Source organism: Paramacrobiotus metropolitanus, unplaced genomic scaffold (genome assembly GCF_019649055.1).
Source record: "Paramacrobiotus metropolitanus isolate TYO unplaced genomic scaffold, Prichtersi_v1.0 Parri_scaffold0000002, whole genome shotgun sequence".
In the NCBI taxonomy this organism is placed as follows: Eukaryota; Metazoa; Tardigrada; class Eutardigrada; order Parachela; family Macrobiotidae; genus Paramacrobiotus; species Paramacrobiotus metropolitanus.
The window spans coordinates 2352740-2368321 of NW_026570222.1; the positions used below are offsets into that span (position 1 = coordinate 2352740).

Here is a 15582-nt window from a genome sequence, read left to right on the forward strand (position 1 = left end):
ACATAAAAGAATTACGTATAGATATATCGTTCCGCTGCAGCATTTGGTAATTATGAATCTGTGATATTTTCTTCTATGTTGTTTCTATCAGAAAAAAATGCAACTACAAACGTCAGAATTTTGGAAAAAAGCAAAATTACGGAAAAACTTTGTTTATTTTTTATGACAAAAAATAGGGACGTACAATGATGACCAAGTCGAATTAATGGCGACGGCGTCATTTTACACCGTTAAAACCGAGCTCTCTTTTTCAGTGTTTTTACTCGTTACTCACAATAATTGTTTCTGTTTACTAGTCTATTGATTTTGCTAGCTGACTCATCGGATACGCTTGACAAACCGTACCAGTGTCTATCTGTAACTGCGCTACTCATGCAATGCGGCATTTGCACCGAAAATACCAATCATCGTATACACCACACCTTTCACCTATGGTGCGATATATTTTTGGCGCAGTCCAAAATTTGAAACCTGCTTTGTTCATTTATCCTCAATTCCTCATCGACCGGTATGCGAACTCTTTAGCTGCTCGAACAAATTCCAACTACGACAAGTATGCCTGATGTATTTATCTATCAATACATACGGATACGATATGCACATATGAATTTGCATTGTTTCCAGTTTTGCTCTCTCTGCAGCCATTCTGCTCCATTGTTGTAAAGCGGAATATTGCTGGCCAACTACCTTTACAGTTCACTTTACCAGGCATCATATGCAGAGCGACCACTGACTGTAAGTGTATTGTACTTTCATCCATTTACAGACTAACGTTATTCACACGTTTAAAGATTTGTAGGCTTTTCTGCTAATCTGTTTTTCCGTACTTTACGATACCATATTCCGAATTGCTTCTGGACAGCAAACACTTTGTGCTTTCCTGCGATAACAAGTTTTGTTCGTTTGGTCCGCGATCAGTGTTATTTGCTTAACGTTATCGGGTATTCCGTTGGGCTCTTCACATTTTGTTAGTTTGAAACTTTCCAATACTTTATGGGAAAAATGTTACAGTGGTTCTGGAGCCGTATAATGCGGACATGGATGAATAAACTAGCGGAGATGGGTCACTAACTACGAGTGGATATCTCAATAACGAGCGCTTGTTGATAATTACTCTATTTGAAATCGCATATTCGATGGACTTCATGGAATTGACGAAGGATCCCCAGTTCGTGCCGTTGCACGAAGAGGAACTGGAATTTTTCGTTGACCTGGCTGTGAATGAGTCGCAGCGGTGGATTGAGGTGAGAGCAGTATATTTATTGTCTATGAGGACATTGGAGGTGTTCAAGTATAAAATAATCCGAGCTCGCACGCGTATGCATACTTACTTTGGAAATGTTCAAGCATATTTGGTATTTACTTACATGTTTACACTATTCTGTTTATATGTACCAATTATTTTTCCTCAGTACATGATAGCCTGAGCCTGTGGCATAGTTAAAGCTACGATTACATAAAACTTTCAAAAATCTGTCAGCGAAAAATTATGGCTACGCTGGAAATTTGCACCAGACAGAGGCACAATTGTCTGGTAAGAGCGTCTGATAAGATAATTGTGTGTTGCACGGTACGGTTGGCTGTTAAGCATTCTAAAGTGAAATATGCCGTCAGCAATACATAGTACTAACGGTGTGTAATTTCGACGGGTAGTATTTTTGAAATGTACATTCGCTCCCTGCGGAGCGTAATTTTTGGTTGGCTGCATAAAAAAATATGAAAATTCATTAAGTGTTTTTATAGCGTTATAAACATTCTCCTGACATTTTTAATCAATAGAAAATTAGCATCACTTTATGACATCGGTAGTTGCATCTTGCGTTCGCTTCGTCATCCAGCAAGTAAGGGACTATTCAAATTTCCAAAGTTAGGTTTTAGATTTTCCAGGTTTATGGTTTCGGTTAGTCACGTGAGCTGTATTTGGTTTGATCCGAATCTTGACCGATTACCTCGGGGGATTGCATAATTATAAACCGCTTAGGAATCACTAAAAATTATGGTTAATGGGTAGTCATCTTGTTAACCCCGATACTACCGCGCATAGGTGTGGTAATAATGCTGTTCGATGTAAGATGGTTTTTGACCTCATTATTTTTTATTTCATCGGAACATCAAGTGCAGACGATTATATCCTTGTATGACAAGCTTGGCGCCGCACCGATTGTTAAGAATGGCGTTTAAAAATTGCTAAATGTAGGAATTTCGTACAGATTTACTGTCTCATTTTTTTCTGGGAAAGATCGTTTTTTGAGGTTGTGGAGCAGATGAAGGTATTACGGTATTACTGTACTTTTAAAAATGTGAACCATATACTGTAAGCTAGCATTTAAACCTTTGCACTCTATCGCACTATGGTCTTATAAAAGATTTTAGCATTGATTTTTCAAATTTTTTTGCATGGTTATTGTATCTGTAACGTACAATTATAGCACTGCTAACGGGTCCTGGTATCAGTAGCGCTGTCCGGACCGCCAAAGTTAACCTGGAAGTGCCATTGCGTGCTTGATTTTGTAAAATGAAAGTGGCAATAAATCTCGACAGGTCAGCGGTGTGTAAACCGGTCCAGCCCTATGATTGACACTGCTGAACAATTTTGTTACCAGCAAATATCGAATTGCTCAATGTAGTCTTAAGGAATTCTTAACCTCCGCTTACCGCTCATTCCTTTGACATGTAATATCTGATCAAGTTGTAATAATATGTGTTTTACCCATCGTGCATGATCAATCAACAAAAAAGAACGGTTGCGCTTGGTCGAAGACATGATCTGAAGAAATGTAAAGCGTTGATCTCGAGTTGCGGTTTGCATTGATTTGTTACCGGCGTCTGAAGATTCTTGCGGACGGAGTCAGCTGTGATGCTACAATGGCCACCGCGCTTGTCACTACGCAATTGTCTAGTTTCGTGGATACGCCGTGTACTCGTACCAGTTGTAATCTGACAGATATCCTGTAATTAAGAACAAAAAATTCTCACTCGCCAGATATGTTGGCAGTTTTTTCACCAACACTAATTGCGGGCTACATGTCTATCGCAAACAGTCACCTGCCAGCTGTACTGCGATCGTGTATAACTCGCCAAATTGACTACTAAACTAAACGGACTGCGGTTCAAGGACAGTCCTTTGACGTTTTCTGCTGGTAGTTAATAGTGGAAACAACACGGAGGGTGGAATCTGAATAAGCAACTTCCGGTTGTTAGTTTATGACTTGTAAACAAGAAAACATGATGATGCCATCATACCAGATGCAAGTGGCAAGTGTCCCCACAGGGTTTATACGAGTATATATGTAAACTCACGTTCCTGCATATTATTTAAAAAATTAAAGTAGGTGATGCTGGTGCAGTAAAAGATGCTGGGCGTACACCGCGTTGACTCTTCTATGTGCCAACATGGTAGCGTTGGTCAGAAGTATATTGGCGCTTACTGTGCATGTTGTGGAAAAATTGACTATGCAGTATGTTTAGTGCACTGTTTAGTGGTTGTAAGACCTGAAAACAAGGGTAAAATTTTGCAAAAGCTGCGAAATCAAAATACTTGGAAATCAATGTAGAAGTACCGAACCGAATTTAGGAGTTCCCTGGCCACAGTATTCCTTATGCTCAAAGTACAAAGCTTAAATAAAGCGTCAGTAATCCCATAATTCGAGACTGTATATAATATCAGATTACTATTAGCTACAGCCTACAGTAGAGTACAGAGCCTGTAGATGCGCTATTAATCGTATGTGCGTAATTGCCATTATAGGTAAATATTGCTACTTATTTTAAAAAATGTACTTGTATGATATGAACAAAGACCACTGAATAGGTAACCAGTTATAAACAATTGACGCCCGATTCTTTGCAGGCCGTGACAAGAAATAAATTTCGGTCTCCTGACTTCCTGGAATCCTTAGAGGATGGTGCTCTTCTGTGCGAGTAAGCATCTGTACTACAATACAAAGCATGGTTATGCAAAGAGGCACAGCCGGACACGTAAAACCACGGCTCACTCGACATTATGTCGAGTAAATACTATATAGTATTTATTGTACATAAAGCGATAAAACAAAGATTCATATTGGCTTGCTTGTTCTTAAAGTAATGTGGTTATTAATATTAATTAAAGCGGACATTATGGTATATGCTCATCCTTAAAAGTTAACATGAAGTAATTTTGCCTCCCCATGGGCGTCCGCAGGTTGTTGGAGACGATTTGGCCGTGTTATCTTCGGCTGGACGACGGAAGTGACGTCTTATACACCAGATTATATGGGCAGGTACGACGGTAGACAATTAATAAACAGACTTGGTCCTCGGAGTGTTTTTCTTGGCAGTACGATTAAATATCCGAGTCGGCTTATATCTCAATGTACATAATGATTAGCGGCGTGGAATAGATTTTGGCGACTTAAATGCAGTTGGGTTTTAATCGTAGCGGTTTTAATAGTAATCAAGTGACAAGGCTAAGGCGTTCATAACGCCGACATGAACAAATAGCCGACGAACTGATAAATACTTAGCACTTAGAAGTGCGAGCTTCCTTATATTTTTCCCAACTTTTTAAAACTATATCTGATCACTTTTTTAAATTTCAGAACATTCTGTTTCGGGTGAGTTATCTTTTGAGCAGTTCCGCTGCAAACTGATGCATTGATTTCTTAATATTTCTCGCCTAAGTTCGATTCAAAAGGCATAATTCACTTTCTGTCTGCTTTTACGTCAGCCTCGCATGAGGGATTGTTGTTGAAAAGCAAAGTTGACCTTGGCTTTTTGAAGAATTTCTGGGGTGAATTCGCTTTTTAAGCGCATTCTATCAGATCGATAAAACTGCACAGGCGGTACTACCGTACCTGTTAAGCCAAAGCCGGTTAAGATAAGAATGTTTCCTTTTCTGTAATATTTGCCTTTATATGATATTTTGCTAGCTGTTTGTACACAATGCAAAGCAAAATGATCGTAAGGGGCGGACTCGGAATGTGGTCAGTGGTGTGGGCTGGCATAAACCGTATTGCAGTGGATGTGAATCGCCGATTTCTGGCAAGGTGTCTGCAAGGTCTACTTCTCCACCTGATTTACCTTTCGACTGAACTTCCTCTCTCTGCCATCCGTAAACTGGACGGACGACTTTCTCGTATAACGTCGATGATAAATAGCTTTCTGCAGCAGCGTTCCTTTAACGTGAACAATGCAAGTCAGCCTGAGCTAGTTTGGTATTTACAATGAAAAATGCATGCCTATCCTTTATGCAGTCTAATAAGTAGTTGAAAGCGGTTCCATATTTACCCTTGTACCAGCGTGGATTTTATTCCCTACCATCTTTAAAACGTAATCCAGTTTTGATGCCTGAGTTGTCGTTACTCTCGTCATCGGATTTATATCGCCATCCAGAATTTTGAGCGGTATGTTGTTGGATCTTTTTTGGGGACAATCAGTGCACGGCGTCGACATTTTGGTAGAACGCAGTGAATACCTGCAGTAGGATTTAGGAATATCTGTACCTTGGTACTTGGCAGCCATCGGCGATTGTTAGGTGCGAAGCCATGTTTGTCCAGTTCGACCTTGCGATATCTTGAGAACCAGAGAAAAACTTAGGGCGCAAGTCTGGTGTCATAGCTAATTTGTTTCAGTTGATATCGTCATAAAAGTTGTAATCGCGAAATGTTGATTTCTCTTATTAGACGCTAGATTTCGCCGCGGGCAGTTTGTACTATGCGTTTTCATACGTTTCGTCTCAGAACTTAATTATAGGATGCCGTATTTTTTTATGGCTGCTTCTTCTCACCGTGTACATTATACATCTGTGTGGGTAGCACTTTTCGCACTTGTTAATAAATATGGCTTGTCTCAAGGGTGCTGCTACACTGATAATGTCTGTTGTAGCACTCAGGAGTGATAAGGTCGCAGTTTAATTACTATCAAGTACAGTCCAGAATGATGTAGTGGTATCCTTCAGTTATGACACAGTTTGTCTATCGGATGCGTTGAGCGGTGTATGAGAATATAATTTGCTATTACGTTTTCGTAATATGTTGTGTGAGGATGCTTTAAATGTTTGCATAGGATCACCTCTACGGCTTTTCACTTTGAATAATGAGATTGAATATTTATTTTGTTTTCTTCAGTACAACCTCGAGGCCTTTCGAGCGGCTGCAGAAAAGATTGGAATTGATCGCGACTCAATTTTTTTGCCTATACATATCCACGCACCGGAACGATACATCTGGTATGTGTTACTGATATTACACGGGAATAAATATTGCGAATAAATGTTATATACATAAATTTCATTTTGTTTGCGTAAATTAGTCTGTATTCGTTCTGAAGAGATCGCTAACTATGTAGAGCCCTATCAAAATATAAACATGACCACTGATCAGTAAGCATTACTTTGGTTTCCGTATCCGAGGTGGAATAGCATTTCTAAAGACTTCATTTTTTACGACTGCAACATTTACTGTGCTTATGTGTAATTGTTACAACATAGAAAAAGGACAATAACTCGCATCAGGCTGTGTTTGCTATGTGGAAAAGTTTGATTGCTTCTTATCTGCCATTATCGAATTATCGAGCAAATTGCTCGACTACATTCGTTTTCTATGTTTATCCCGGTATTGTGTTATTTTAAACAAACAGGGCATAAACCGTAAAATGGAGCAACGTCGCAGGGATTTAGGTTAACATTCTGAGAGTCATATTATTGACAGCAAGCAGGATAATTTGCAATCATTACGTTTTAATCAGTTGGGCGAATGTAAACGTACTGCGCAGTGCGCACACTGTGACCACAAGTTTCCATGCATTCGCTATACTACACATTGCGCGGTTCGCGGGAAGGTTGTGGTCAGTTAAAATCAGACAGCGCGAACAACCGGAAGGCCAGGCAGCGTTAACGCTTATATTGTAGCCGGGCCACAGATATTAAGGCTTATATTATATTCACTTGCTCATCATAGTTGAAATCGGTTGCGGATCGTATTTCGCGGCTGGAATTTTAATTCTGACTACTGACTCTTGATGGTCATTACAGCCCCATCGTCTCATTAGGCAGAGGCTATTAATATTGTTGGTCTCGGTTGCGATCGGAATAATAAACATTGGGTATTTTGATGGACAACGGACAAGAGGCCGGTTGAGTACATCTTCTCTTCAAAGCTATGCGTAAACCGGAAACGAACGTTGCATCAGCTGACGAAACTGAACCGGAAAAATAGGCTGATATCGTAGAGTAGTAGTGCGCTCATGTTTATGTTCGGACCAGCGTTTTTACGATTGTTTTATTGTGGCTGAAAAGATATTTCGGGAATATTTATTTATTTTCCTTTACAAAACACTTTTGAGATTTTGCTTTATGATGCGGTTATCAATCACGGAAAGCATATTTTTGGACGTAAATGCAGCGGATAGGGATTGATGGTTGTGGTTTATTTTCCGGCGGAACTGTCGTTAGTTAGCAAGAAATCTCTTTCCCATTTTGGACTTTTACTTGAAAAAAATAGGCTTGCCGGAAGCAGAATGCATGTGCATAAACTCTCAGATGCTATTAGAAATGACTTCTTCCTCATTGTTTTAGCTCCGCTGATGCGCAAGATGCCATTCAAGAAGCACTAATCAGAGTAAGTTGCTGACACGTGTTACCTGGTGTTGCACGGCGGTAGGCTTGTGATATTACATGTAAAATCACAGTGGCAGACGGCCACTACGTTCGCCTGTCCTGCCGAGTGTTGTGACAAGTGCGTTGAAGTTTTTTTTCCTAACTGGCATTTATATTCAATGGATGCGTTTACTCGTGTGTTGATTTGGCCCAGGTAACCGTAACCATTTACCTTCTCGGCTGGCGTGCTAAAGAGACACCCACCTATACCGGACCACAACTTGATCTCTCGGCCTTTACACAGCTCTATCAGCATTATTTATATCGACTGCACAACAACGCGGACACTTTATGCAATCAGGTTAATAAAACCTTTGAGGAAACCACAGCGGCACATACGGATGAAAATAGAGCACCGGCACATGATGAGCGGTCGCTTGGTAGTCAAGGAGTAAGCGAGGATATGCCGGGACAGTCGACGCTTGATCGTCGCAATGAGATGGATGATCCGCTGCATTTGGATTCAACGAAAAATATGCATGACACGGAATTATATCGGAGATATTACGCTGATAGTGTAGGATCGTGTGATAGTGCGTGTGGCTCATCCTCGCCGTCCATGGCCGAACCGATTCGAGGACTTCGGGATATGAACCAGAATTCTGATGAGGTGAGCCATTATAAACGAATTGTGCTTGGCTTATCCGTATATGTGTTTGTCCACAGTGTTTCAGTTATGCAGTGTGCGCATTTACCGAATGTCCTTTGTGCATTGAGTGATTTGTATCTCATGTCTTTGCTTTGTGCCGGTTAGTAAATTCTGGAGCGAAAATTGAGCCCGAAATTAATTTGTATTGATTCTACACGCATGAGCACTGACATTCATACTGCAGAATTTTTAAAAATTTTGTAAAATTAATTGATCTGATCACCATATGTTCAAATGATTATTTTGTAATTTTACAAAAGTCTTTTATGTATTACGTCAGCAGCGCAAAATTTCCTTCGTTTTGGTTGAACGTTTTGAATCATTATACTTAATTGTGTTGGTTTGAGTTAATTGAAATTGGTATTGATCGTTAATAGCGTATAGTCAAATGTGTGCCAAACTGCCAACCTTTATTTGACCAGTTGCTCGTTGTAGCGTTTGAACTGGTTCTTTTGTGTGCTGCTGTTATTTTTACGGATACTTTGCACAACAAAGAAAAGTATTGTCCCGTAGCTAGCAAGACGAGTGTGAAAATACTGTGCTTGCGCGGTATATTATTGTATTGTCATGATATTATACTTTGCGGGCTCCGGATGAATAGAACAGAAACACATTTCAATAACCTTCCGTCAATTGTTATGCAATGCTAATGTGGTGATCTGGTTAAGAGATCTGGTTTTTTGTGGTGTGCGTCCGATACGGCACTGCTCTGTGTGTATGCACTAACTCTGTATTGGGTAATTCGACATGCATTTCACGGTCGAAATGTTATTTGACCAGCTCCTGACCGGTGGTGCTACACGCTTGCCCAAGCAGCATTCAGCGCCGTGTTGTATCAATGATCCATTACAGTTCGTCAAGATAAAGCATCCCAGTGGACACACAGCGGTCTCTGTCATTGACAGCTACATGGAAGTGGATAAAATGAAGCAACGATTAAAGGAAGACGAAGCCGAATGGCAGCTGGTAGGACGACTGTTTATAGCTGCCTGTCTGTATGGAAAGGTCATTCGCACCGGTCCGTCTTTTCTGTTGGCAGAATCTGGACAGCTGGAAAAGTAAGCGGAAGAGCAATCTGCTTAGCCATGATAGTGATGACAATAGTGAACCAAAGGAGAACAACAAGCGCGATGTGAAGACGTTCCCCGAGATGATTGAGCGCCTGAAACGGCAGGGTGGGATCCTGGCTAGTTACTTGGATGATTCGATCAATGGTAAGTCAACGCACAAGTAGGACGATCCCGCTCCTTTCAAAGGGATTTTAATTCTGTAATCAGGAAAAAACATACCAGCTGATTTGGCGGCTGGGAATACGATAGCTAATGGGATTTTGTTCGCGCCATGTGAATTTGTTGTTCATTATCGGTTTTTGTCTGCACAGCTGGTTGGCAGGCAGTGAAGCGTTATGGTGCGGAAAAGAAATTGCATTCTTCTGACGAAATAGGCTTTGTACTTTCAATTTCTTGTGCAAGCGCCTATAGTGTGCTAATCGATACAAAAACCCGCCGCATCGGATCACAGATCTACCCTTAGGGCTGATTTTGCAGTTCACTGAGAATTGTAGTTGGTCAGATGTTCGTACGGTCTTTAAGCATGATTGCCGTATGAAAAAATCTCCAGTCGCTGCATTAATCAGTGAACGAACATTTCAGTTTGTCAAGGAAGAATTTGGCATGGCGAATGTTTTCTTATTAACGCCATCATAAGTAACTTTCGACGTTAAAATCAAGACATTTTGTGGTTATAGAAGATTTATCCGTTTCGCTTCACGACAAGCAAAATATGCCGCCATCCGATGAGCAGTTCACATCGCATATCAGCGATAACAGTGAAAAAGACTCCTCTTCCGGCATCAGTTCACCTCGGGTTCGTGAGTAACACTTTTCTTAATACACAGTGTCGAATTCAGGGTTGCTGATTCTGGATAATTTTCGTGGGTTTAATCATTTTATCTGAATATTCAGATAATCTTGTATTTCGTTAGCGATAGTACGTTCTTGTTGTAAATTGTGTTTTTGATTTCCCGGTGTTTTTTAATGCAGTCTTCGCGATCGCTGACCAGCACGTCCCCTCCGCCATCGTTGGCCGTTAAACAACTGGTGTCCAGCTTAAACGCCGCCAGTGCATATCAATCTTCTAGCCCAGCCAAACTATCTGCTCAGCCGGAAACTGTTACGGAATTAACCTCGAAACGGGTAGTTTATCTTAAACCTGTTGACGCCGCCAACAGTCAAGCGCCCGGAATAGGTTTGAAGAGCATAAATAATGTTATGGATCAAGATAAATCGTCACAGCTGGATAATTCACCAAAAAACCCAAATATCGAAACGACATATAAACCATTTGGTGAGAAACTGGCCATGTTTCGCAGTGCGCAGGTTGAAGACACTCCACTGCAAATTGATCCCGAAAAATGCAGGTATTATGTCAATGCTTTAAAAACTTTAGACATGAATTACAAACAGCGAATTCTAGTGAACCGAAGACAACAACGAAATTTGCATCGGGCAGTGCTCTCCGGTCATCATTTTGGCATGTCTTGTTAAACTATACGAATCACGTAAACAATCTTTTTAATTGGAGTAACCTTATATTTTTGATTGAGTTTTTAATTTTTAACTCGAGTTCTTAAGAATCAGTTTTTCTGCATGGCTGCTTTTACCGTTACGAACTCAAAAACATACCAAACATGTAAACATGTCTTGTAAATATTTATCGAATTATCATGACTGTTTATGAAATTTTTAGTGTAGCGGCAAATGATACGTCAAATACCGGATAACTGTGTCTTGTTTTAATACGTCGCGGAATGTTACATGTAATTTTCAGTGCTCGTAGACGAAGATGTCTGCGCAGCATGGGCCAGAGTTTTATTTAGTCGTCTCAACATGCCATCGGGTCGTATATTAATTTCTAATTTGTCGTATTCCTTTGTCACGCATAATTGTAAAACATCATCTTGCCGGTCCGGGTAAAGTGAATAAAAAATGTTCACCGTGGCTTTTTTCGCGCAGTTATAAAGAACTGGTCAAGCCGGAGCTATCGTTGAAAGACAAGTTGTCAGTGTTTGAACGACCACTTGATGGTCAGGCTGCCAGTACAAGAATAGGTGCACAGCCACAAGCTGTCAAAGTGAAAACCATGCGCAATGTCTTCGAGACGGCATCCGCTGTGCCACCGACCATTGTAACCACGAGCGTTCCATCACCACCGCCAAAACCCATACCGTCAAGTGGCGGCGGCAGTGGCGGTTTGAGCCGCTTACTGTCCAAAGATCTTCAGAATATTCAGCACCCGTCAAGCGTATCTAGTGTACCGCCGCCGCCGGAATTCGATACCAGTTTACCGGAACAGTATCTGCAGGAGATCGATGGAATTCTGGGGCGAAATGGAACTAGTGTTGTGAAGTCGCCGGAGAATATTGTGGATGATGGTGAATTTCCGCCACCTCCGCTGCCGGCCATCTCTCCGTCGTTGCCGGACCCGTCGAATCCCGCGAAAGAGCATGAGGGAGAATTGGAATTTCCTTCTCCACCACCACCTTTGGAACAGGAAACGGAACCTAAAACCATCGACGGCAATTCGGTTTCTGAGGTCAGTTAATTATGTTGGACATTGGAAAACGCCTGTCGATATCATTGTGCAAAAAATGCTGCATGTTTGATATTAGAGAAGAAATTACGTTGCATATTTGTATGTTATTCCTAGTACAAAATACTCACAACACTAGAGTTATCGACCTGTTCAGCTAATTTTTTTGAAAGATTTATAATTTGCATCGTTGTGTAGGAAGTTCCACTGCGCCGTATGGATTCTACTAGACGGATCAAAAGCGAGATTTCGAAACGTCGGTCCGACTTTTTTGGAATCAAGAGCGACGCGAACGGCATCGATGTATTTGAAACTGAAAATGTCCGACCTAAGAGCGTACATGAAATGTTCCAATCAAAGCCAGCGCCACCAGATGAAAATATCTCTAAAACGGTCAAATTTGTTTCTTCAAATGTGACATCTGAACCGAGTAGTCCTGGCCGCTGCATTGATACTGAAAGTACGCCGGTTTCTATACCAAGCAACGAAGCTTTGATTTCAAAATCGTTAGCGAGTACCACCAAGAAATCCAAAAAGAAGAATATGAAAGTCTGGTTAGAAAGGAACCAGTTGGTATTCTAAAGACCAGCAAACCGGTATGCGCTTTTTTGCAATTGTTTTACAAAGTTATTTTCGGTGATTTCGTATTTCGGTGATTTCGTATTTTCGGTGATTTTTCGGTTCGTGCGGTTAAATTTGCTTGTACGTAGCACTAAAGGTTAGACGACAACTTCGAAGTGATGCGTTTCGAAATTTAAAGGGAATCTTGGTTTGTAGGTCATGCAAACAACATTATCCACGGAAAATAGTTTAAAAGAGCACAATATACCAATAGAGTTGATTCCTGAAACGCTTGTGCCCTCTGGAGCAAAACTCTCCGATAAGGTCATCATACTTGATAAAGTGGAAAAGGTGACGGAGGAAACGCGAATTACAGGAAGTTTCGAGGTAATGATCAAGGGTACATTGAAGGGAATATTTGCTAAAATGATTCTTGTTTGTAGACTACCTCACGAGAAGAAATGCGCTCTCTGGATTACATGACAGTTAGTGGTCGTGCACCGGTTCAGGCGGTTATCCCCACACCGATTCATCATCCCGAACCAGTTTTGAACGGTATTATCCCACTTCATCATTATCGTGATTACAGCGATGGAGGTTATTCAAGTGGACGGAGCGATCCTGGTAATGCGGTCAAACTGTCGAAGCCGAACGCTCCTTTGCGCAGTTACGCAGAGGTTGAATCTATCAGCCCGAGAAGTTCGGAATTTCATCCACCTCGACCGCCCCTCCCATCCGAATTCAAACCACCGCCGTTCGCTGGATATTTCGAAGAAAATGTTCCGGCTGCGGGCTATACACCACAGTACATCCCGAAGGCTCCGTCCGTTTCACCGCCCGCCCGAATGCAGCCAAAAGCTGAGGCTGTTCAACGGAGACCGGCTGTCAATGGAAATGTGCAGCAACACTGGGTTGTGCAGGAAGCCGAAATGCGGAGGATATCAGAACAGGAGGCCAGGATGCGACAGGCCGTCAATCCGCAGCCGGTGCCGATGCAGATCCATAGACCGCCTCCCGCGGCTCCGGTTACCCACATCGATGCCGCGCATCCGAGAGTTCCCTTGCGAGAAGTGCCGACAAATTATCAGCGGCGCGTGGTGGAGTTAGGCGCTAAACACGATGGTAAATGGAAATTTAATTTGAACATGTATCTACGTATAAAGTAATTTGAGAAATCCACAGCAAAGTCATTGTTTTGTTGAAATCGATCGGAAGTGCGCTTTCATGCTCTGGTTGTTGCAGGTTCACAACAACAGTACGTCCAGCAGCTCCCCACGAGGACGTCGACTATGATCCCTGTGGCAGTGGAGTCTAAACGAATGCCGCCCCGATCTCATCCTCAACCTAGTGTGGCGATAGGTATTAGCGCCACAGTGCCGCCGCGTTATCCCGAAGTGCATTATCCAAAAAATGGCAGCATATCGCCTCAGGCTGCCGGTTTGATGCACAAGCAGCCATCGCCAACTAAGCAGCAGTATATCAGTCATCCCTTCTACCCTCCTTCAGTGGCTGGTTCGCAGCTATCTTTATCACAACCAAAAGATAACTATGTCCCCGGCAGCAGTCGGGATTATTCGGCAAATATCAACGCTGTCGGTGTTTCATCAAAACGGCGATGCGCACATTGTGGCGAAGCATTGGGTAGGTGATTTGTCAATCGCATCATCGAGAACAGTTTTAATGAAAGTTTTGCATTTTACGGCTTAAAAGTTGTGTAGGAAATACGATTATACAGTGCATTACGGTGCAGAGGCCAACAATTAACAAAAAATACACTCGTTCTCCTCTGTTATTTATTACTGCGCTTCATTTGGCCAATTATAGGAGATCGCTTAATTGCCTAGCTAAATTATATCACCATGATTTATTGATATTGATGGCTTGTAATGAGCCCAGTAATTTTATGGATGTTACTATACCACGACTTGTCCCTAATTTTTTGTTCTCTGATGAGTTTGTTTTCATTTTGAAGGTCGTGGAGCCGCAATGATTGTGGAAAATTTGCAACTTTATTATCATGTAGCCTGCTTTAAATGCTACGTTTGTGGTCAAATGCTGGGCAGTGGTCGGGAAGGAACGGATGTGCGTGTGCGCAACACGAAATTGCACTGTGCACTGTGCTACAGTGACGAAGAAGGTGAGTCGTTTCTATCCCAGTTTGGCGGTACAGTATTTGTGATTTATTGTTCTGTCTTCTTTTATCTGTTATAACTTTATAAGTAATTTGTGGACTGTTATAGGTTTACAGTTGAGTCAGTTATGATGTGTTGATGGCGTCAATCTCCGATCCTGAATGCCGTTTCGTGCACGGTGCCTAGCTAAATTTTATTTTTTGTATCATATATCCAGTTTAAAGTTTTATGCCAAAATGGTGAAGCATGTTGCTGTAGTGTGCATAAAATGGGGGCAGTATCGTGGCCACAGTGGATGGCTTCTTTTTAAAACTTCGTTCTGCCTAAAATTTGTTGTGATCTTTTTCTTGCTGTACTGCGAACATGCGCTTTTGTATGATAATTTCTTGACATTTGCTTCTAAAATTGTACAACAATGCAAAGTGAAGGAACAAAAATCAGAATTGCCTTTTGCATGGCAGACCTTTAGGTAAGATAGGTACTTACTTACTAGCTGGTGCTAACTAGTTGCCAGCTTTAAAAAAAAACCGCATAGGAAACTGCAAACGGTACCCGACCAAGAGCAGATGATGTTGACTGGGTGAATCGTGAATGTTTCGAAATAGTTCAACGAAATAAAACCTTTAAATATTTTTTTCTGGACAGTCGAGTAAGTACTAGTACATAAATTTTTGGACGGTGAATACAGTATTCAGAAACACCGAGGCTCCCGGCCTTTCAGTGATAAAAAATACCGGAGAAATTTAAAACATGAGCACGTACAAACATAAGTAAGTTCTGTAATCATGATAAAAGATGCTGATTAATATTATAATAATTATGGGAATTGCGTACGTAATATATATATCGACAAATTATTACTTATAAAATATATCTATATGCAGCATTTTTGTACTCGTATTACTTCAATTGCGCACCTCGGGCACACACACACGTTCAGCACCCAGGTACACTGAGTATTGTACATACGTATGCCTGGTGGCTGTGTGCTCGTGTGAATGGGCTGTGCCCAG

General features: G+C 41.4%; 1 protein-coding gene across 1 annotated transcript; it reads left to right on the plus strand.

Moving 5' to 3' along the window:
• The first annotated feature begins 503 nt into the window (after positions 1–503).
• On the plus strand, positions 504–15015 carry LOC129589153 (LIM and calponin homology domains-containing protein 1-like). The gene is made up of 18 exons (XM_055483718.1): positions 504–735; positions 1012–1244; positions 3851–3921; positions 4184–4262; positions 6108–6208; positions 7556–7598; positions 7791–8246; positions 9066–9251; positions 9325–9499; positions 10033–10151; positions 10328–10704; positions 11300–11879; positions 12075–12449; positions 12654–12824; positions 12881–13559; positions 13680–14078; positions 14410–14574; positions 14678–15015. Exons 2-18 carry the CDS (start codon positions 1137–1139, stop codon positions 14698–14700), a joined length of 4107 nt encoding a protein of 1368 aa, XP_055339693.1. The 5' UTR covers positions 504–735; positions 1012–1136; the 3' UTR covers positions 14701–15015.
• The last annotated feature ends 567 nt before the right edge of the window (positions 15016–15582 follow it).

What these genes read in the sequence shown, in the direction of transcription:
- LOC129589153 (XM_055483718.1), top strand. Translation starts at nt 1,137, where the DNA reads ATGGACTTCATGGAATTGACGAAGGATCCCCAGTTCGTGCCGTTGCAC. An exon ending in ACACCAGATTATATGGGCAG is followed by an intron (nt 4,263 to 6,107) that starts GTACGACGGTAG and finishes TGTTTTCTTCAG; the next exon opens with TACAACCTCGAGGCCTTTCG. An exon ending in CTTGGATGATTCGATCAATG is followed by an intron (nt 9,500 to 10,032) that starts GTAAGTCAACGC and finishes TTGTGGTTATAG; the next exon opens with AAGATTTATCCGTTTCGCTT.